General features: G+C 36.5%; 1 protein-coding gene across 2 annotated transcripts in view; it reads left to right on the top strand.

The window, feature by feature from the left end:
- Window positions 1-112: 112 nt before the first annotated feature.
- Window positions 113-24,549, top strand: part of arid4b (AT-rich interaction domain 4B) — a 163,602-nt gene continuing 139,165 nt past the window's right edge. For both annotated transcript variants that reach the window (XM_039738847.1, XM_039738846.1), the window contains exons 1-2: window positions 113-328; window positions 14,282-14,341. In XM_039738847.1, the coding sequence (XP_039594781.1) occupies window positions 14,330-14,341 (12 nt within the window). In that variant the 5' untranslated portion in view covers window positions 113-328; window positions 14,282-14,329. The remainder of the gene's footprint in view (window positions 329-14,281; window positions 14,342-24,549) is intronic.

Genomic DNA, 24,549 nt, shown 5'->3' with positions numbered 1-24,549 from the left:
GCCAATAGCTTCCGACAAAGGGAGCGTCAAGCTGACAATTGGCCAATAGAAAAAACAAGTGCTCGCCAATAGGCGGGCCCTTCGCCTCAGCAGTCAGTTACTGTAGAGAGACTGGAACAGACTGGGAGAATCCAAGGGAGAATGAGAGTTTGACGCTTACTCAGTCCATCGAGAACCGTACGGATAGCGGTGATAAAATAACAGTTTTTTTGGTTGCTTGCTTTATTTCCTGACCGAGTGCTAAATAACGTAATATTTTACCCCAACTGCGAACAATATCTAGAAAAACAGGAAAAGACGGAACGCTGGACCCAAGTAGCTGCAATCGGTAAGTCTCTCATACGATGACTATGTCATGGTTTGTTTTGACATTGAGGAGAATGTTTATTTTAAGATTTCTGCGGCGTAGAGAATGTGCTACATTATAGATTTATACTCGTTAATGGAAGACAGCTGCTTCGGACCTGCTTGAGTGCAGGTAGTAAAGTCAGGGAAGAAAGGAAAAGCTTAGCTTTGGGTTCTTACATAACGAACACTTGCTAAGTGAAATTGCCTCGTTAATAGACATCGAAATATCCTCATCGGGCCCCCTTATCGAATTGTCTTCCCCCCCCCCCCCTTCCTTTTCTGCTTCATGTTTACAACACTCGGCGATAATGCTCTTTTCTTTCTTGTCCTGTCTGCTGTACAGTATTGGCGACAGTGTCATGCCCCCTCCATTCCGCAGCCGATTGCTGGATTTACTTTCTCCGATCCCTCTCCTGTAGAACTAAGTGCCCAGATTTCTCACTCATCTGTAGCATTTTTCACATGAGGCGGCTTCGTGTTAGCTTTTGGATTAAAAGAAATAGAGGGTTGTGGAAGGAGGAGCCGTTATTTCTCTAGGGTTATTCTCAACTCCGTTTCTAGTTAGTATACAAGTAAAATAAAATGTGACGCTTTAGTTGCGTAGTCCCCTTTTGTTATGCTGTTTGTTTTTTGGAGAGGAGTCTTGTCTCGTAGCAATAAACCAATAGCATCTGAACCCTTTAACACTCGAGCACAGCTTTACGTTAATGTTTTTGTGTTGGAGTAGGCGGACTGGGGAATTCCAACCAGACACATATTTGGTTAAAAGAACAGTGGTATTTTATAAATCGCAAACAGAATGTTGGTTTATATTTGGTGTTTCACCGTATTGCATTTGTGTACCGCCTCCTCCTCTTCTTCGGCTCTATGGACTAAGTCGATCAACCGCCAGCTGATGTTGAAAACAAAGGGCAAGAGGTAGTCGGTTTGACTCGACTGTTTGACAACAGATGTATCTGCCGTCCGCCAGTTTTCCCTTTAACATTGACGTTACCAGTAACCCCCACCCCCCGCTTTCGCTCAGATCTCATTCTCTTGCTCACCGACCCGCATTCATGATTTTTTTCGCGATCGCGGCAGTTTTAGAAATGGCGTCATCCGGTGATCTGGACCGGTGTGGCATTACTGGAACCCGTGGTGCCCTCGAGGTAGTTAAGAAAGAAGTATGGTTTCAATTCTTTTGTTAACTGCTTCATCGCTTTTTCCCTCAATATGTTGAGGGCAGTTTCTGTCTCGGACGTGCTGCGCATTAGCTGCTGTGCGGCTTTCTCGTCCACCCCCCGGCCTTTTCAGAAGATGGAGTTGTTTGGATCAAGGCGATTACCTGTAGCACGATGTCAATCGAATACTGCGTGTGTCTGCTGGACAAAAGCAGTTAAATAAACTGTTGAGAGCGAAACTATCAACCATTGTTCAAGTGTGTTCAACCTTTTTACAGATTATTTCCTAAACTGCACCGTCCGCGGAGACATAGAGAATCGGTCAATGTATCTTTTAAATCTTTTTATAAGGTATATTTTCAGGTACACGAAATAATCGATTGTAAATTATTTTACATATCACTTTTACTTACTACAATATTGTAACAGTTTTCTAATCGTAATCGGTGTACTCTGCCAGCCGTTATACTATGTAGCGCCTTTACTACAATGCAACATTACTGAATGTATCTTGGCCATTTAGCGCAGTATCAAAAACCCTTGACCTTGGTTATCAAAATGAAGACGCTGAGTAAAGTTTCTAGCCATATTGTTTATGATTTTTTTTTTTATTTTAGATGTATTGGGGTAGGAGTAGTGTCACTAGTGAATAGATAGAAAACTATGAGTAGTTCTCCGTTTGACCTAACAAAATGCACATAATTTTCAACTACATATTAATCAATATACACTAATTAAGCAGATTTTTATTATCTTTATCCTCCATATCCATGTCATTTTATAATCGGCCAATCATGTGTCAGTGGCCTAGTGAATAAAATCATGCAGATATAGGTCAGGAGCTTCAGTTAATGTTTAAATCAAACACCAAAATAGTGGAAAAATGTGATCTTAGTGATTTGTACTGTGACATGTTTGTTAATGCCAGAAGGAGTGAGTTGAGTATTTCTGTATCAGCTTACTTCCTGGGATTTTTATGCGCAACAGTCTGTAGAGATTACACAGAATGGTGCAAAAATATTCAGTGAGCAACATTTATGTGGACAGAAACACCTTGTTGATGTGACATGTCAAAGGAGAATGGCTGGACTGGTTCAAGCTAACAAAAAGGCTCCATTAGCTCACATAACACTTGGTACAACTATGGTGAGCAGAAAAACACCTTGGACTGCAAAACATGCCAAACTTTGAGGCAGATAGGCTGCAAGAGTAGAAGACCATGTCAGGTTCCACTCCTGTCACTGAAATGCTGAGGCTACACTGGATGCACAAGCTCACCACAATGGGAAAGTTAAAGTCTGGAAAAACGTAGCCTGGTTTGATGAGTCAGAACCTTAATGAACTAAGTTAATCCATTAATTTACCTTACCACTTGCATTTAGTCATCTCCATTAACAGCTTATGTCCCTGACCTCTAAATTAGGCTATGTGGGTTTGTGAATGATATGTTGTGTTAGGTTACAAGTGAACATCTTTAGAAGTGCAGCATTAACCTATTGTCCTCTCTCACTTGCATATTTACTTAAGTCCTGTATGTTTGAGAAATTGGAGACCAAGTGCATGTTGAATTTCTAAGCTGTTTAAATTTTCAACCTCTTAATGTTTTCATGGAGATGATGCTCATCATGAATGGGGTAGGAAAAGAGGCTATGGATGTTTCAACTATTGTTTGAGATTAAAAACAGCACACTAATTTTCTTGATTTGAATTATAATTTGGCTGTTATTCCAGGTGCAGAACAATTTATTGACAGAATAATTATCCCGCTTTTAGTGGAATTCAGACCCTTGATGGTCATGAGTATGTACTGTATCAATAAGACATACACAGTTGTGCTTGAAAGTTTGTGAGCCCTTTAGAATTTTCTATATTTCTACATAAATATGACGTAAAACATCATCAGATTTTCACTCAAGTCCTAAAAGTAGATAAAGTGAAACCAGTTAAACAAATGAGACAAAAATATTATACTTGGTCATTTATTTATTAAGGAAAATTATCGAATATTACATATTTGTGAGTGGCAAAAGTATGTGAACCTTTGCTTTCAGTATCTGGTGTGACCCCCCTTTGCAGCAATAACTGCAACTAAACGTTTCCGGTAACTTTTGTTCATTCCTGCACACCAGCTTGGAGGAATTTTAGCCCATTCCTCCGTACAGAACAGCTTCAACTCTGGGATGTTGGTGGGTTTCCTCACATTAGCTGCTTGCTTCAGGTCCTTCCACGACATTTCGATTAGATTAAGGTCAGGACTTTGACTTGGCCATTCCAAAACATTAACTTTTGTTCTTCTTTAACCATTCTTTGGTAGAACGACTTGTGTGCTTACGGTCGTTGTCTTGCTGCATGACCCACCATCTTGAGATTCAGTTCATGAACAGATGTCCTGACATTTTCCTTTAGAATTCTCTGATATAATTCAGAATTCATTGTTCAATCAATGAAGGCAAGCTGTCCTGGCCAAGATGCAGCAAAACAGGCCCAAACCATGATGCTACCACCACGTTTCGCAGATGGGATAAGGTTCTTATGCTGGAATGCAGTGTTTTCCTTTGTCCAAACATAACGCTTTTCATTTAAACCAAAAAGCTCTAGTTTGGTCTCGTCAATCCACAAAACATTCTTCCAATAGCCTTCTGGTTTTTCCACGTGATCTTTAGCAAACTGCAGATGAGCAGCAATTTTTTTTTTTGGAGAGCAGTGGCTTTCTCCTTGCAACCCTGCCATGCACATCATTGTTGTTCAGTATTCTCCTGATGGTGGATTCATGAACATGAACATTAGCCAATGTGTGAGAGGCCTTCAGTTGTTTAGAAGTTACCCTGGGGTCCTTTGTGACCTCGCCGACTATTACATGCCTTGCTCTTGGAGTAATCTTTGTGGTCGACCACTCCTGGGGAGGGTAACAATGGTCTTGAATTTCCTCCATTTGTACACAATTTGCCTGACTGTGGATTGGTGGAGTCCAAACTCTTTAGAGATGGTTTGGTAACCTTTTCCAGCCTGATGAGCATCAACAACTCTTTTTGTGAGGTCCTCAGAAATCTCCTTTGTTCATGCCATGATACACTTCCACAAACATGTGTTGTGAAGAGCAGACTTCGATAGATCCCGGTTCTTTAAATAACAAGGGTGCCCACTCACACCTACCTGATTGTCATCCCATTGATTGAAAACACCTGACTCGAATTTTACCTTCAAACTAACTGCTAATCCTAGAGGTTCACATACTTTTGCCACTCACAAATATGTAATATTCGATCATTTTCCTCAATAAATAAATGACCAAGTATTATATTTTTGTCTCATTTGTTTAACTGGTTTGTCTTTATCTACTTTTAGGACTTGAGTGAAAATCGGATGATGTTTTAGGTCATATTTATGCAGAAATATAGAAAATTCTAAAGGGTTCACAAACTTTCAAGCACAACTGTATTTATTTAACCATTCTCCACTATTTTGTTTTGGAAAATGTTCAATCAGAGCTACCTAATATAGTGGACTTAATGTAAAACATCAGCCAAGAAGTAATAAAATTCTTCATAGATGAGTAAGCACACCTTTCTTACCAGTATGGTCTATGCATGCTTCAAGGGTACGTCTCTTCTATATATTTACCAGACTTTTTTTCCATTATTTGTTGTATCCCCAAAAATGGATAATGATATCATAGTGAGTCTTCTGTTGAGAGAAAGATTTATAAATGTAGACATTTACTGCAGGCTAATACAAAGGAATATTACATATCAATGATCTCTGCTGCAAATGTATAGTTCAGAATTATTTACATATTTATGTAATATTGTTGAGCAAGGGCAGATTTTAATTAAGTTACTGCAATTTGGAAGACACAGATTTGGTTAATTTGTTTGCTTGAATAATTTCTTTATTTACTATGCACCTTATATTCCCTTCCTTTTTAAATTACATGTAAAATTGTTAGGTTAAAAATAAGTTTTGTATTTTTTATGTCAGTCATGTCTGTCACAATCATTGTATACATGAATTTGCAACAATGTATTGCGTACTAAAATGAAGCATTTTTATAATATTTAAAAAATACATAGCCTACTCATGCATTTTATAATGGAGGTAAGGGGTACTAACGTCCTGATGTGGAAAAAAAGTATTACATCTTACTCAATTAGTCAATTTTTCAAGCCAAAAGTGTTATTGAGTATTGATCTGCATCTTGAGAATACACACTTATTGCAAAACAGCATATCCATGTCATTTTAGAAAGGAAAAAGCAAAACATTTTTTATGAGATTTAGCCATTTTAAAAGAAGGCCAGCTGAGCTTTTCACCTTGTTGCTTGTCTCCCTCTGCATCACTTTTTAGGGCTAGGGACATGGTTTCACCCTGTCTGCAAGTGCTGTTATTGACACTGTTGTGAATTGCTGTCTCTGTTTTGTAGATAATTAGACAACAGTTACTGAAAAAACTCATATGATCACTCAGACATTTTCACTATGTGGAAGTTTATTCCCCCCACTTAAAAAAAGAAAGAAAGAAATCAAGTGAATTAATATACACTATAAATTGGTTTGTGGCGCCATATTTCATTATGGAATGGCTCAATCACACGCTCTGACGTTTTAATTTACCCAGGTTTTTTCTTTTTTCCTTCTTCATGTGGGCTCACAACCCCTACGGGATAGTTCTTAATACAGTGGAACCTCGGTTTGTGAGTAACTTGGTTTACGAGTGTTTTGCAAGACGAGCTAAAATTTTTAATACATTTTGACTTGATAAACGAGTGACGTCTTGCAATACGAGTAGTGTGGATACGCTTTGTCTGGTTTGTCTGCTGAGAGTCATGTAATCACAACTGAGCTGATGGTTCTCCTCTCTCTCTCGCTGTGGGATTGTGGGCAATCGTCTCCTATTCTCCGTCTGAGTCAGTGTGCCTCACTCATATAGTCAACATCTGTACGAGTGTATACTGTTTACTATAGCATTGTGACCGTGTGTGCGTGTGTGTGTGCTGTGACATGCGAGTCCACGTCTTGTACCACCAGCTTTATTCAGCTTGAAATAGCAACAGCACGGTTATTTATTGTAGCAGGATCTGCCACTCTCCTATACACAGACACAGCAGTCAGGCAGGGTCATGGCCAAGTAGTACTGTGCCCTGCGCATTTATAATGTTCCTTTTTCCTTGTATCACCCACTGACGGCAGGCGCTTAGAGCCTGTCCACCATCTTTCTGGATTCGCTTTTTACAGCGAACTCCTACAGCGCTGAGAGACTGCGATTGCTTTGGGACGCTCTTCCGCATGTCGTCCTGTTGGCTAGAATCCCACAAGAATTTAGAAACTCGCTCACACCAGCCATGATTCTTTTCAAAGGTAAAGCGCATGTTAATTTGTTTTATGTATTTTTACTTTATATTTTGTATTAATCATTTTTATATGAATAGTTTTGGGTTGTGGAACAAATCATCTGAGTTTCCATTATTTCTTATGGGGAAATTCACTTTGATATACAAGTGCTTTGGACTGCGAGCACGTTTCTGGAATGAATTATGCTCGCAAACCAAGGTTCCACTGTACTGAGTTTTGATTTGTTCTGTTCCTTGAGGTGTAAAATAACAACAGTCTGTTATATGCTAAAAGTGAGTGCCATTCAGTGAAAAATAATCAAAAAGTTCAGTTTATATCACTCTGTTATATGCTAAAAGTGAGTGCCATTCAGTGAAAAATAATCAAAAAGTTCAGTTTATATCACTCATTTGTCACATGTCATAACAAATATATCCACTGAAGCAACGTGAATATTAGTCTATAGTTTTTGCCATTTTTGCATGTTTGGTTTCCTTTGAGGGCAGTAGTATTGGCGTGTCAAAAACTTCACTCAACAAACATATTCTTACCTCCGTGACAAGAGTCTGTGATGTATTATTTCCAGTCTGCTTTTGTTGTCAAACCTCATAACTTCAGAAATGCGAAAGGCTAATTTTTTTTAATCAAAAACTTTGTTCCTTCATATTTCATTGTAAATGCAAGTGCAGGCTAGGTATTTTATAGAATTCACAAAAAATTATTCAATTTAGAATGTAATTTTTTTCTGGTGTGAAATTAATGTATTCCATGATTATGAAGAAATAACTATGACTTAAATAAAGAACTTGTCTGATAAGTGGTGACTCTAAACTGGCCTAGAATATGTGAATAATAATAATGATGTGTGGATTTATAGGTTTGTGTGTTTTCTGTGACATCCGATGATCTTACTCTCAGGGCTGATTTCTGTCTTGTATGAAAAGATGCAGAGAATAGACTGCAATAAAAAAAGTCTTTTAAAAAGATAAGTCTCTTCTTAATAGAAAAGGACACTTAAATTAGGTATTTGTTTATACAATTAACAATACAAAACAATTTATTTTTATATTCCCCAAAATCATATAAGAAGTGCCACAATGGGTTTTAACAGGCCCTGCCTCTTGACTGCTCCCCAGCCTTGGAAAGGAAAAACTCCCAAAAAAAAAACCCTAGTTGGGGAAAAAAATGGAAGAAACCTTAGGAAAGGCAGTTCAAATAATGACCCCTTTCCAGATTGGTTGGGTGTGCAGTGGGTGTCAAAAAAAAGGAGTAAATACAACACAATACACAGAAGAGGACACAAGTAATCCTCAATACAATATAATGGTAAAATAAAAATATTACAAGTACAGGGCAGAATTTAATAGATGATATCACATACCGTAATAGCATTTGAATTTGTTTAGAATCTTGGAGACCTCAGCCATCAAACTGCCTCCCCCTATTGGCCATTCCACAACTGAGACAGCACTGGGCCAGCCAATATAATGAAAGGACCCCTCTACCCGACAATTCCTGCAATCCTCCATCAGAGATGGCTTTACCTTAGGCAGGCAAAAGAACTTGGCAGGTGGGCAGTGGCACCAAGTGCCACATTTGAGTACCGAGAAGAGAAACAGAATACGTGAGGGTTAGTAACAAATTACAACTACCATATTACTCATGTTTTAGTGCTAATGACCAACAGCAAAGATGCAGTATGTACAGTTAATCAGTAGCTCTAGTCAGGATATGCTAAACTGAAATAGTGAGTCTTCAGCTGGGATTTGAAAGCTGAGACTGAAGGAGTATCTCTTTTAGTAAGCAGGCAGACCATTCCACAGTTTAGGGGCCCTGTAACTAAAAGCTCGACCTCCCACTGTTATTTTGTTAATCCTTAGAATCATAAGCAGAACAGCATCTTGGGATCTTAATATGTGTTTTGGTTTGTAAGTCATGATAAGCTCAGCTACGTAAGCCACACCTTTGCTATTTAAGGCTTTATATGTTAAAAGGTAGATTTAACTTAACTGGGAGCCAGTGTAAGGATTTAAGAACTGGAGTTATGTGTTCATATTTTCTTGTTCTTGTCATAATTCTTACAGCAGCATTTTGGATTAACTGGAAGCTGTATAAAGAACAGTTGGAGCATTCAGTGAACATCACATTGCAGTATTCAATCCTACTATAAATAAATGTATGAATTAATTTCTCACAATCCTGCTTATTTAGAAAGCGCTTTAATTTCCCAACATTTTTAAGATAGAAGAAACATGATTTGGACAGCTTTGTAATGTGCATTTTAAATGACATGCTAGAGTCAAAGACAACTCCTAGATTGTGGGCTGACTCAGTAAAATTCATGGTGATTCCAGCTGAGTTTAATGATGACAAAATATTGCGATCAGCATCATTCCCTCCAATAATTAACATATCTGTTTTTCTTTGTTTGAAGACAAGTAGTTCTCATCCATCCACTCCTTTAATTCACTAACACAACTAATTAAAGACAACATGAGGGGAAAATGCATTTGATCTAAAAGAAAGGTATAACTGAGTGTCATCTGTGTATGAGTGAATATTAATATGATGTTTTCTAATTATAGATCCCAGTGGAAGCATGTAAAGTGAAAATAGTAAAGGTCCCAGTACTGAGCCCTGCGGGACACTATATCTCACTTTTGTGTATAATGGTGGGGTACTGTCAGCACATTTCTGTATATACTGGAATCAATTTGATAAATAAGAACTAAACCAGGCGAGCACAGTGCCTGTAAGCCCAGCGTTATTTTCTAGCCTGTGCAGTAAAATAGAATGGTCAATGGTGTCAAACTCTGTGCTTCCAAAATGTATCCAGGGTATGAGCCAACCTGTGAACGTTGCAACCAAGTCCCAGCCTCACTGGGTCACATGTTCTGGGCCTGCACCAAATTAACATTATTCTGGAAATTTTTAAATACCTTTCAGATAGCCTTGGACTCACAATCCCTCCTAACCCACTAACAGCTGTGTTTGATATTCTTCCAGATGGGTTTAAAGTGGAGAAAGACAAACAAATTGTGATTGCATTCACTACACTTTTGGCACGCAGACTTATTCTGATAAACTGGAAGAACCAAAACTCTCCTCTTTTAAGTCAGTGGGAAACCGATGTGTTATATTATTTGAAGTTGGAAAAAATCATATACTCAGTTAGAGGATCTGTACAGACTTTTTTCAAAACATGGCAGGATCTAATCAGTAATAGTTTAAAATAAGTTCATAAAGCACAGAGAATTTATTAATTTAGGCATGTTTACAAGCCTTAAATTTAACGCGTTTGGCTTGCTCTCTCTCTCAGGGGTGGGGATCGATCTGTTCTTAACTTAATTTTTCTTTTTGTAAAAACTTGATTGCTTTGTATGGATTGTAATAAAATTAATAAAAAAAACAAAAACAAAAAAAAAACATCTGTGCTTAAGTCTAACAACATAATTCAAGATTTTCTTTCATCGGAGGATATCAGAATGTTGTTTGCAATTCGTGTTAGTGCCGTTTCTGTACCATGACCAGTGCGGAACCAGACTGGCATTTCTCAAATAATTGTGATGGGTAAAGTGTGATTGAAGCTGATTGGTGACCACTTTTTCAAGTATTTTAGAGAGAAAGAGTAAATTTGAAATGGGTCTATAGTTATTAAGTATATGTGAGTCTGGATCTGACTTTTTAAGTACTAGTTTAATGACTTGACAATTTTCGTGCATCAGGTACTGTGCCATGCAATAATGAACTACAAACCGAATTCCAAAAAAGTTAGGAAACTATACAAATCGTGAATAAAAACTGAATGCAATGATGTGGAGGTGCCAACTTCTAATATTTTATTCAGAATAGAACATAAATCACGGAACAAAAGTTTAAACTTAGAAAATGTATCATTTTAAGGGAAAAATATGTTGATTCAGAATTTCATGGTGTCAACAAATCCCAAAAAAGTTGGGACAAGGCCATTTTCACCACTGTGTGGCATCTCCCCTTCTTCTTACAACACTCAACTGACGTCTGGGGACCGAGGAGACCAGTTTCTCAAGTTTAGAAATAGGAATGCTCTCCCATTCTTGTCTAATACAGGCCTCTAACTGTTCAATCGTCTTGGGCCTTCTTTGTCTCACCTTCCTCTTTATGATGCGCCAAATGTTCTCTATAGGTGAAAGATCTGGACTGCAGACTGGCCATTTCAGTACCCGGATCCTTCTCCTACGCAGCCATGATGTTGTGATTGATGCAGAATGTGGTCTGGCATTATCTTGTTGAAAAATGCAGGATCTTCCCTGAAAGAGATGACGTCTGGATGGGAGCATATGTTGTTCTAGAACCTGAATATATTTTTCTGCATTGATGGTGCCTTTCTAGACATGCAAGCTACCCATGCCACACGCACTCATGCAACCCCATACCATCAGAGATGCAGGCTTCTGAACTGAGCGTTGATAACAACTTGGGTTGTCCATTTCCTCTTTGGTCCGGATGACATGGCGTCCCAGATTTCCAAAAAGAACTTCGAATCGTGACTCGTCTGACCACAGAACAGTCTTCCATTTTGCCACACTCCATTTTAAATGATCCCTGGCCCAGTGACAACGCCTGAGCTTGTGGATCTTGCTTAGAAATGGCTTCTTCTTTGCACTATAGAGTTTCAGCTGGCAACGGCGGATAGCACGGTGGATTGTGTTCACTGACAATGGTTTCTGGAAGTATTCCTGAGCCCATTCTGTGATTTCCTTTACAGTAGCATTCCTGTTTGTGGTGCAGTGTCGTTTAAGGGCCCGGAGATCACGGGCATCCAGTATGGTTTTACAGCCTTGACCCTTACGCACAGAGATTGTTCCAGATTCTCTGAATCTTCGGATGATGTTATGCACAGTTGATGATGATAGATGCAAAGTCTTTGCAATTTTTAAGCTGGGTAACACCTTTCTGATATTGCTCCACTATCTTTCTGCAACATTGTGGGAATTGGTGATCCTCTACCCATCTTGGCTTCTAGAGACACTGCCACTCTGAGAAGCTCTTTTTATACCCAATCATGTTGCCAATTGACCTAATTCGTGTTAATTGGTCTTCCAGCTCTTCGTTATGCTCAAATTTACTTTTTCCAGCCTCTTATTTCTACTTGTCCCAACTTTTTTGGGATTTGTTGACACCGTGAAAGTTTGAATCAACATAGTTTTCCTTTAAAATGATACATTTACTCAGATTAAACGTTTGATCTGTCATCTATGTTCTATTACAAATAAAATATTGACATTTTCCATCTCCACATCATTGCATTCAGTTTTTATTCACAATTTGTTTAGTGTCCCAACTTTTTTGGAATCCGGTTTGTATTAATAATGTTAAGAATAGGCGCTGCAAGAACATCCATTGCATTTTTTACTACTGTAGTTTTGTTGGCACTGGATCTAGGGAACAAGTAGTAAGTTTCATTTTAGAAATGAAAGTCAAGGCTTCCTGCTCAGTTACAGGATTCAAATTTCTGAAGTGTTGAATATAATATGTGACCAAGTCTGCCAAGCTAGAATTTGGTTTGCACTGTGATGCTGAGATCTGGGATCTTATATTTTTAATTTTCTCATTAAAGAAGTTCATAAAGTCTGTACTGCTAACATCTTGTGGTATTTTGCACTGTAGGTCTTAATTCTCATTTGTTAATTTAGCCGCTCTTCTAAACAGTACCTGAGGATTTTTATTATTGTTATCTGTTGATGTAGAATAGTAGCCTGAGCAAGCTTTAAAGAGAGCTTTTTATATTTTTTTAACACTCTCTGTCCATGCAGTTTGAAAGACCAAGTAGTGCTGCAACTAATGATTATTTTGGTAGTCGACTAATCGTTCAATTTATTTTTTGATTAGTCACAATTACTTCATGCCAGACTATTTTGATACCTGCGACCTGTGGTTGCACATCCTGTTCTAGGCTCCAGTGCATGTCTTACCTCATCTGCTCATGTCCGTAAACCTGTGTATGTCACCCTGATGTCTCTGCATTAACACGAGTAAAATTAATGATAATCAAATTAAAATAACAACCAGTGAAACATATGAATTTGAAAATAATTAGATGTTTTTATATTAGTGTGACCATCACAATAAAAAAAATACATTAAACAATACAAACTAAAGTGCACAGCCTTTAAACAAAAAAAGTGCATTTAACTTAACCAAAAAATGCATCATTAAAACTAAAACGATTTTCATATTTTAGTAATAAATGACAAACTGTAGACATAAAACTATATAAATGTGTAAAGCCTGAAGTGCAAAGATAAACACTTTCACATAAGGTTCAAGGGCGATACAATAGCTTCAGCAGTAGGAATTGCTGACTTATAATCAAGAGTTCCCCTGTTCCATCCTGACTGCCTCATATATTTACCGTTTTGAGTAGTGAGTTGCTCTTATTGTTAATATTATACAATAAATACATGCACATACAATGCATCTGGAAAGTATTCACAGTGCATCACTTTTTTAACATTTTGTTATGTTACAGCCTTATTCCAAAATGGATTAAATAAATTTTTTTCCTCAGAATTCTACGCACAACACCCCATTAATGACAACGTGAAAAAAGTTTCCTTGAGCAGTACATACAGGTGGAGTTAGTAAAGAGATTTTGAAAATGAAAACAATGGAATCCTGTATCTTATTCTAGTGCACTCTAACTTTCAAGAAATGAAGGTATTACCGGGAATACTTCAATCCATCTCTGGTCATTGAAAAGCAAATGGCTCTATTTTAGCTCTAACTGTGTATCTGATGTATGACTTCAAGCAATTTACTTGAATTGCTTGGATTTCTATTGTATTAAAATAGATAGATTAAATCATAATAGTTATATAAGCAATATGTCCTAATGTTTGACTGCAAAGCAGGTGTTTTATGGTTTAGTCGCCCACATTGACTGGTATTTTCAACCTCACAATGTTACAGCTGATGAAATTCAGAAACAATTGTAATCGTAATTGTAATTGTAATTGAGATTGTAAGTCACTTCAGGTAAATACCTCAGCTAAATAAATGTTTAAATTTAAGTGCAGTATATACTACGTGCTTAAACAAAAACTTAAATGTAATCATAAAGTTTGATTATACATTTACTTTTTCATTTTACACATAGTTTGTTACAGTTATGACTAAATAATGAATGCCTGCTTAAACTGTATTATGATGCATTATGAAATCCATTTTAGCATAGTATGTGGTAGCATAAATTAAGATGAAGAAAAATATATTCTTGTTTAAACTGTGGTATGGAATCAAGTTAGCATAACCTTTTATATAAGCTTCTCATTTGAATAGTTGTAAGGTTTATGGTATTAATGACTTTATTCCTATATGCATCAATGACTTATATTAGTGATAGAAAAATAAGCCTTAATAATCTGTTCTGCTTTGAACTCATTAACAAAAACAATTTTGTTTTAGTTTTAGGCTGGGTCCTCCAGTCCTCCCAAGGGGAGCGAAGCCGTCTAAATGAAAATGAAGGTAATTAATTTTGAATAATTTTGCTGTTCTAGTGGTTCAGATACTGTCCTTTTTGATGGGAATGTTGAGAAAGTAAAAATAACTAATCCATACATATTAATGAAAGGGGTCTTTTATAACTGAGATTTGAAATTCTGTAATATAACAAAGGCAAGTAGCCTGCAATATAATGGTTTTCTTAATAGCTAACTGAATGCCTTGCAACTGAAATTCTTATTCTGTTTCAATACGATTTTCTTACTTACAGTATATTTCTTTAATGATTGGTATTTAGCAATGGCGGATGTTGTACTTTGTAATGGATTTTTGGTGTGTCATGCACAGATCATAGCTCATGTGAAGGCTTAAGCTATTTTGTCAAAGCAGGTGCGTCCATGCTGTCAAATTTTATTGCTTTCATATCTGGCAGATTGTTTTTAGCCAGGAGAAAAGTATTCTCTTGTCAAAAAGATACAGAACATGATGCAAGATGCTGCAGTCATCAATCCTACTGGTTTTTTTGTCACCATTTAAATTGTTCTTTTTTTCTGAAGTGGAGTAAATGTGGTTATGTTTTACTAGGTGTTTTTAAGGTTTGATAGTTTAATGTTTTGAAAAGCTTGTGAAAAACTGGTATGTTTAGTTCAGTTTTTCAGCATTCACTCTAGAAGCTTGGACCTGGTTAGAATGCAGCTGCATATTTGACTGCACTAGGGTCTAAATGCATATTCCTGTGCATTTGTTTTGTAAAGAAAAAGAGAAAATCTTGCACATTTTGAGGGTTTGTGTGAAGTAATCATACATTTATTGCGTCAGTAAGCAGAATAATCAAGAAATGCATGGTTATTTTGTTACAAACTGAATAAATTGTTTAATTCACCAATTAAGGTGGTACTGTTTTAACAATGTCTGAATTTTTTAGATTTTTGGTATAGTTTTTAGACAGTGTTTATTTTTCAGGTACATAACAGAAAATGTCATTGACTAAATTTAGTATATGCACTTGGTTAGATAAATTAGATAGTGTTCCTGAATCCCCAAAGACCACAAATGAAATTCAGGCTTTTAATATGATTTCATTTATTCCTAAAAAATGATTTCTATTCATAGCTGTAAAAACAAACTTTTGTATGTGTATGTGACTGGCATTTATTGATATAATCATACAAATATTTGGAATATATATATATATATATATATATATATATATATATATATATATATATATATATATATACACACATATATACACACCTGTTTACTGTGATAATAGTAGTGTGTTAAAGCTGCAGGAAACAATCATTATTTTGAACTTGTGAGAAAGGATGTTCCCCTTTCTATTCTAATTTAGATATTAGATAAATATCTAGTTTGCTTTAACAAATTAGTTAGGTTTGGTCATTTTAAGTCATATTGCTGGGTAATGGGTTTTTATTAGAGTTCAGTTAACTGTAAGTATCTCTATCCCTAATGTATTTAAATTTGTATTCATTCAATAATAATAATAATGAACAACTGAATTTCCCCATGAGATTATACAGTTTATCTAATCTAATTGAATTAATTGATTAACTGCATTGTGGATTTTAGAGGTTTGAGTTTTCTATTCATCAATTGATTGAAATAATTTTATTTATCAATCCAGAAATATTTTCCTTTTAAAGTGTTCACATACTGTATGTTAATTAGCTTCAGCAGGAGTTTAGCTCTTTGTATGCAGTTGACCAAACAAGCAGTTGTGTTTTTTGAAGTACATTTTTTGCCACTATGTTAAAGCACTGGTGAACTGGACACTTTTCAGTCTGCATTGTCCTCTTGAGATATGAACTAAATATTCTCTTACCCATACTCTGGAAAATTACATTTTTAGTCAAAATATTTCAAGAAATGTGAAATGGATTTTATTTGCAGGTTTCTGTAGGGAAATTAGTATACTTTATTTTTTTATTTTATTTTTTAAATTTTTTCTTTAATTTTTTTTTATTTTATTATATTTTTATTTCATTTTATTTTTTTTATCTTATTATCACTGCTTCCCCAGGTCAGTGAAATTAGTATCTTTAGTTAGTGTACATTGAGGTTGGGAGCATGCGGCTGATTACAGCGCATTGCCACACCCACCACACAACGAACCATCTGGATTGAGTTCCGAGTGCAGCTGTGTAACGGGTGACATCTCGGCACCACACTGAACAGTGTGAGGTTTTTTAAAGTGGCTGGAGTGCCAGTCCTGCCACCAACCCTCACGTTTTCACTGCAAGTTGGAGGACCTGCTTGCAGGGCTGGATGAAGATTAACATTATATGTATTTTATTAAGGTTGACAGAAATTAAATAGTGATACGATTTAAAAAAAAATAAAAGAAAGAACCGGGCTAGTTTTGCATTTATGAAGTGGTACCCAGCTTCAATGAGGTTGACAGGGGTGAGGGTTCTGCAAGAAGGGACGACGAGATACAGAATATCAAAAGAAAAGGTCTGAAATGGAAAGAGAGTGGAGAGTGGAAGTCATGCTTAAGCTGTTGTACTTTGAATGTGTGCTTATGTCCTGAAAATGCAGTAAGCAGAGACATTTGCACAAGTAAGCAAGAAGTGTGACCTAGGCATAAGCAAGTAATTTTGACCGAGGATTCTAAAGGACAGGTGACTAAATAGTGGCAAGATGGCTGGTCCTTATGGCATATAGAGAAGAAACTTGAGAAGGGAATGCCAGAGTTGGCCAAACTTAATGTCCCCCAGAGAGCACAATCACCCTTGTAGGATTGTTTGAACCCACACTAACATTAAAGAGAGTTGACAGAATGAATACTGTCTGGGGGACATGTCCCTTTAAAGGCAACTAAATGTTCTGCAGAACAGTGACATCAAGAGCAGTTGGTGGGAGTTCTGACTTGGAATACCTGAAGCAGATACTTCCCTGACCCGTAAGTGATTTTTGCCTTATTAAAGCAAATTACGTGGTAATGAATTTTGAAACTGCATCAAAGTTGTGATCTAACTCAGTGCTATGGCAAAGGTTTAGTTGGTGTGTGGAGGATAGGTGTGTATCTAGTAAGATGTAAAATATTTACATAAATACCACTGTGTTTAGCTGTTCTTAGTTTTTTGGGAGATTAAACATAATGTCATAATTTTCCGAATTGTGGTGAACTCTTGCTATTACAGTTCATTTCATAATGTTTTATAGCAAATTATCTTAGAATTGATAGCTCTAAGCTCTATTTTTTTTTTATAGTTTTGTTTTTTCTTTATTCATTTATATTTTCTGAATCTGCTTTTAGCAGTATAAGTTTGCAGCTGTGATGCATGTTTGAATGTTTTGGGTTGAAGGCAAAACCGTGGTCATACATTGCCTGTTCATCAATACTCATGCACATGTGTAACATCTGTATGTCATGTGTTAATTATTATCTATTTAACAATAGATTTAGCATTGTTCAGATATAGTAGTAATAATGTACTGTATACTGATCGTGTATAATAATTAATAGGTTCCATGGTGATATCTATTGGTTTCATTATTAATTTTTTTTTCTCTTAAATTCTTTTTCTTTTAATGTGTGACATTTGGCTGAAAAAATAAAACATGCACTAGACTGTTACACATTGTTAATTTTATTCTAGTTTTAAGTTTTTTGAAGTTGTCTTAACGTTTGTGTGACTATGCATTTAAGGGGAGAATAGCAAATGACAGGAAATTTATTTTTTCAACTTCTCATTTTTTTTGCTCTTGTCAAATGTTAGTACAGTAATGAAACAAAAAGTAAAGCAGAGCCAACATGTGTTAAGGTTTATGTGCCTTTTTTCTCTTTTTTATTTGTTCCCATTGCTTTGCTCATGTACAGGTCTGGCAAAGCTGTAATATTTAACAAGATGTGGTAGACATCTTGACAGTCAAGATGACTTGCATTTTGTACAATGCTGACCCAGGATATTGCACCTGTAGTGGTTTAGAGCTGTCATTTAACATATGCTGTGTAAATTGAGTTTATATTCTTGTATGAATATGAAAGCTGTCAAATTTCATTCTATTAAACATTTGTTAGCCTAGATTCCGGAGAATATTTTAAAACATATCAGATGCTAACAAAAAAAAGGAAATTTTAAGCTGCCATTTTCACCTAAATTGTTTTGGTTTCCACCATTTATTAAATGAAGGGTGTTAAATCACACATTACTAATATTCAGGGAGTTACTTAAATGCTACTTTACAGTGAATTATTCCACACCAAGTCCAGGGAATAATAACGTTTATATTTTGTTCCAACAAAAAGAAGAAGAAGTAGTAATCGTATAATATTGTCATGTGTACCTGGTGCAGTGAAGTTCTTACTTGAATGTCCAACCAACATGAAACATGTCATCATTTTGTGACACCATGAGAAACTTTATTTTATGGAATAGTAACACAAATTGGCTTAAGTAATGTTCAGTTGTGTCCCCTATTTGTAAAACCTTGTGGAAATATCTGAGTAAAAACTGCTGGTTGATACTAGGGGAAAATAGAAATTGACATTTAAAGACAGCGTCATTACAGCATGTAATCCCCACCCCCATCCCAAAGACATGCACATTTGCCTAATTGGCCTTTCCAAATTCATTTAGAATTAGTGAGTGTAGATCTCACTACAAGTACTTGACTAGTTGGGAGACATACAGTAAATGCCAGCAGAGATGTATTTAAGTATGCCTAAACATTTTATCATTGAAGGGGAAAATTAATGGAATTTCCAAAATACTTAAATGCAGTATTGTATCTACAGTCATTTTTATTATTAGGATTACAATTTTATTAGAAAAATATATATATATATAGAAAAATCAGTATTGAGGATGAAATTCTGAGTTGTTTTATATAATATATGAAAGAAGATACAGTTAATTACATTAGCAGACACGTTGCATTTCATATTGTGATTCAGGCTTCATGATGTCACATTCCCACAATACACAGTTTTCATGAAGGAAATGTACTTTATGGTTAATATTAGTTATTATTAGACATTTATAAATCAAAAGACTGAAGAATAAATTCAAATAATTTGCAAATACAACAGTTTAATTGTATGTTTTATAAAATATTTATTAAAGTAATCTTAAATATTAACATTAAATATTTAGACTGCAGTAAGATAAGATGTGCTGCATGTTTATTAGCACATGCCAAGTAATTATTTCACTGTAGTTTGTACACATAACAATATTGACCATATAAACCTCTAATATAAAGTAAATGCAGTGCAGAACTTTCCAGCTTCAAATGTATCTTTTTTGTTTTCTGTGTTAGTATTAAGCATTGTTTCTTAGCCTTGGATTTTGACTGGATCTATGAAGAACAGTATAATGTTATATTTTCTTTATTAAAAAATAAGTAAAATAAGAGAATGTACTAGTATTCTGCATGAAACTGAGACCTCTCTGCTGTGACAATATTCCTTTCCCTTATTGGGTACAGATGTATAATCTGACTGTACAAGCAAGCGTTGGGAATTTGGTTACATTCTCTCTCTACCATACTTGCAGAAATTTGATAGACATTTAGCTCAATTACCAACAGTAATTTTTTACAAATCTGTTTGTTGACACTATTCACAGATTACAAATAGATAAATTGAAGGTCACCTCTTTGTGTAAAAATGGATGATTGTTTTTACTTATCAACAACAACAACAACATTTATTTATATAGCACATTTTCATACAAACAGTAGCTCAAAGTGCTTTACATATTAAAGAATAGAAAAATGAAAGACATAATTATAAAAAATAAATCAACATTAACATCGAATAAGAGTAAGGTTCAATGGCCAGGGGGGACAGAAAAACAAAAAAACTCCAGACGGCTGGAGAAAAATAAAATCTGTAGGGATTCCAGACCATGATACCGCCCAGTCCCCTCTGGGCATTCTACCTAACATAAATGAAACAGTCCTCTTTGGATTTAGGGTTCTCACGGAAGGGCTTGATGATGATGATGGTCACGTAGACTTCTTCCTTTTAATCCGTCCATCATTGTTGGAGCATCATGAAGCTTTGAGTAGGTGGAGGTGGCGCAGGCCACCACCACAAAGAAACCGGAAAAAGAAACAGAAAAGAGAGTAGGGGTCAGTACCGATTTTAGAGCCACCATGAATAGTTGTTATGATGAATTGAACATACAGAGTATCAGGATTAAGTTAAATTACGATTAAAATGAAGTTATAAAAGGCCATGTTAAAGTAATGTGTTTTCAGCAGTGTTTTAAAGTGCTCTACTGTATCAGCCTGGCGAATTCCTATTGGCAGGCTATTCCAGATTTTAGGTGCATAACAGCAGAAGGCCGCCTCACCACTTCTTTTAAGTTTTGTTCTTGGAATTCTAAGGAGACACTCATTTGAGGATCTGAGGTTACGATTTGGAATATAAGGTGTCAGACATTCCGATATATAAGATGGGGCGAGATTATTTAAGGCTTTATAAACCATAAGCAGAATTTTAAAGTCAATTCTGAATGACACAGGTAACCAGTGTAGTGACATCAAAACTGGAGTAATGTGTTCTGATTTTCTTTTCCTAGTTAGGATTCTAGCAGCTGCATTCTGCACTAGTTGCAAACGATTTATATCTTTTTGGGTAGTCCTGAGAGGAGTGCGTTACAGTAATCTAGTCGACTGAAAACAAACGCGTGAACTAATTTCTCAGCATCTTTCAGTGATATAAGAGGTCTAACTTTACTTATGTTTCTTAAGTGAAAAATGCTGTCCTAATGATCTGATTAATATGTGATTTAAAATTCAGATTACAGTCAACAATCACCCCTAAGCTTTTTACCTCCGTCTTGACTTTTAATCCTAATGTATCCAGTTTATTTCTAATAGCCTCATTGTATCCATTATTGCTGATCACTAAAATTTCAGTTTTCTCTTTATTTAACTTGAGAAAATTACTATTCATCCATTCTGAGATACTAGTCAGACATTGTGTTAGTGAATCAATAGAATCGGGTCATCAGGTGCTATTGATAAGTACAGCTGTGTGTCATCAGCATAGCTGTGGTAGCTCACGTTGTGCCCTGAGATAATCTGACCTAACGGAAGCATGTAGATTGAGAATAACAGCGGACCCAGGATAGAGCCTTGTGGAACACCATATTGGATATCATGTGTCTTCGAGTTGTAATTCCCACAACTAACAAATATTTTCTCCCTGTCAGGTAGGATTCAAACCAATTTAAGACACTGCCAGAGAGGCCCACCCATTGACTAAGGCGATTTCTAAGAATGTTGTGATCAATGGTGTCAAATGCAGCACTCAGATCTAAGAGGATGAGAACAGATAAATGGCCTCTGTCTGCATTTACCGCAAGTCATTTACTACTTTAACGAGTGCAGTTTCTGTGCTGTGATTTGTTCTAAAACCTGACTGAAATTTATCAAGAATAGCATGTTTATTTAGGTGGTCATTTAACTGCATAATGACTGCCTTCTCTAGAACTTTACTTAAGAAGGCAGTTAGAGATGGGTCTAAAATTTTCAAGAGCGAGGGGTCAAGATTATGTTTCTTAAGTAGGGGTTTAACTACAGCAGTCTTAAGACAGTCTGGGAAGACCCCAGTATCTAGTGACGAATTTACTATGTCAAGAACATTATCAATTAGCACGCCTGATACTTCTTTGAAAAACCTTGTTGGTATCGGGTCAAGGACGAGGTGGAGGGTTTTAATTGAGATATTATTTTTGTAAATCAGGTAAATCTATCCTAGTGAAAGAGTTTAATTTGTTTATAACAGGATGTTGGGGTTTAGGGGATCCTTAGTGTTGGGGAGATATACTATGTTATTTCTAATATCATTAATTTTTGATTGAAAATACAGCGACAGCCTCACAGGTTTCACTGGAAGCACTTAGGAGGCATTCCTTTGAGCTACCTGGGTTTAGTAGGCGATCAATTGTTGAAAATAAGACTCTAGGATTACTAGCATTGTTATTTATAATATTAGAGAAATAGCAGCGTCTCTCAAGACGGACAGTGTTATTGTATTCTGTTATTTTGACTTTTAATATTTCGTGGTGGATAGTAAGTTTAGTCTTCCTCCATTGACGCTCAGCTCTACGGCATGTTCTCTTTAAATCAGACACTCTTTGGGTCTTCCATGGTATACAATGCTAGAAGATTTTTTCACTGTCTTTTCAGGTGCAACTATGTCAACAGCAGCTCTCACTTTAGAATTAAATCTTTCCACCTTACTATTTACATTGTCCTCGCTATTATAGCTGGCACTATAAACGGACTGATTGCTTAAAATGTTTGTAAGTTTTAAAGCTGCTGCCGAATCAAAGAAGCGTTTTTTAACAATATGCTTCTCATGAGTGTTTTTATCATTATTTCTATATTAAAAAGTAGAAGAAAATGGTCTGATAGACCAATATCAATGATCTGTTTTATATCAACTTTCAGTCCTTTAGTAATCACTAAGTCTAATGTATGACCTGCTTTATGTGTAGGCTGATTTATGAGTTGTCTCAAATCAAAAGAATCCAGGAGGTTCATAAATTCTTTTACTTTTAGATCACACTGATTATCTATATGAAAATTAAAGTCGCCAACTATTAGGAGTGTGTCATAATTAGTAATTAAAATTGACATTAAGTCAGAGAATTCCTCAAAAAATGACGCGTTATATTTAGGAGGTCTATACACGGATAGTATTAGAACTTGAGAATCTCCATGAATAACAACGGCGAGATACTCAAAGGACTTGAACTTACCAAAACTGACATCTTTACATTTTAATCGATCGAGTAAATGTTAGCCAATCCGCCCTTTTCCCTGGCGGTTTGAATGAGTAAAACTGTAATCCGGAGGCAGATTCGATTAAAACTGACGCGCATCTGAATTCAAGCCATGTTTCATTTAGTGCAATAAGATCTATTTTTATCACTAATAAGATCGTTGATAAAAAACGTTTTGTTAGTTAAAGCTCTAACATTTAATAGTGCCATATTTAATGTTTCGGAGGTGCAGAGATGAGTACTATATGCGTTATTGATATTTGGAATAGGAACTAAATTATTATTATTAGCGCTCTGTGTATATTTTTGTTTAATCTGTGATCTGTTTTATAGTTTTAATACATTGTTCCTCTAAAATAGTGATTTTAATTAGATTATTGGAGTTTATGCCGTATTTCCTAGGTTTTCTACGTGCATTGAGATTGCTTATTACAGTATTAATGGTGTGAACTTTAACGGAAGACTCTATTAAACATTCATCATGTCCTGGCACAGCAGTATTATTTCGAAGGGGTTAAGAGCAGAGATAGATAGTCAAGAAAAACGAATTACCTTCGATATGTTTTCGGAGAGGACCCGGGCGCCGAAACTGTTCGGATGCAGGCCATCACGCTTGAAGAGACGCGCCTTTCCAAAAGAGATTCCAATTGTTGATGAAGCCGACATCCTTCTTCTTGCAGAAACCCTGTAGCCAGTTGTTCAACCCTAGCAGACGACTGTAGTACTCGTTGGATCGTCTGACGAGAGGTAGTGGACCCGAAACGAAGATCTTTGCCGATGGGGTCCTCTCCTTCGGGTCTCTAATCAGAGCTGCGAAGTCAGCCTTCAGGATTTCTGATTGTCGGTGCCTTATATCGTTTACGCCGGCATGCAAGACGATTGATCCAACTGCCCTCTCCTTGTGTTTCTCGTAGACTGCTGGCGCACGTTTCATTACATCTCGGACACGAGCACCGGGAAAACAAGAAACAAACGATTTTGCATTAGGGCATGCGACATTAAGGTTTCTAACGATGGAATCACCTACCACTAATACATCACCAGGTGCTGAAGGCGAAATGGGGACGCGTAGAGGGTCAAACCGGTTCTGAGATAAAATGCTCGCCTGTGCCGATGGAGGTGCTCTGGCCTTGAACCCCCGCCTGCATAGCTGAAATCCACCGAGGTCAGCAGCGCGCCGCTCCTACGACGCTGGGTGAGGTCGGCACAACGCGGGGTTGATGTTTCGCCGGTTCCAGATGGCAAGGACGGTTTATCCAACAGCCGGGCCTTCAGATTTCTCAGGTATTTCCGTCGGGACAGGAGTTTCTGAATCTTTTCATCAAGTGCTTGGAGTTCCTCAATTACGATTTCAACGCGAGTTACCCCACTGTCGGCCATTTTCTACTTCGTGCCCTAGGAGAAATGAGAGAGAGAGAGAGAGGTCCAGTGAGTTCTTGCCCCTAGTTTGGCTAGTTCTGT

The sequence above is a fragment of the Polypterus senegalus genome, chromosome 16 (assembly GCF_016835505.1).
Source record: "Polypterus senegalus isolate Bchr_013 chromosome 16, ASM1683550v1, whole genome shotgun sequence".
Classification (NCBI taxonomy): Eukaryota; Metazoa; Chordata; class Cladistia; order Polypteriformes; family Polypteridae; genus Polypterus; species Polypterus senegalus.
The sequence above is the reverse complement of the archived record's forward strand: the minus strand, read 5'-3'. Positions and strand labels throughout refer to the sequence as shown.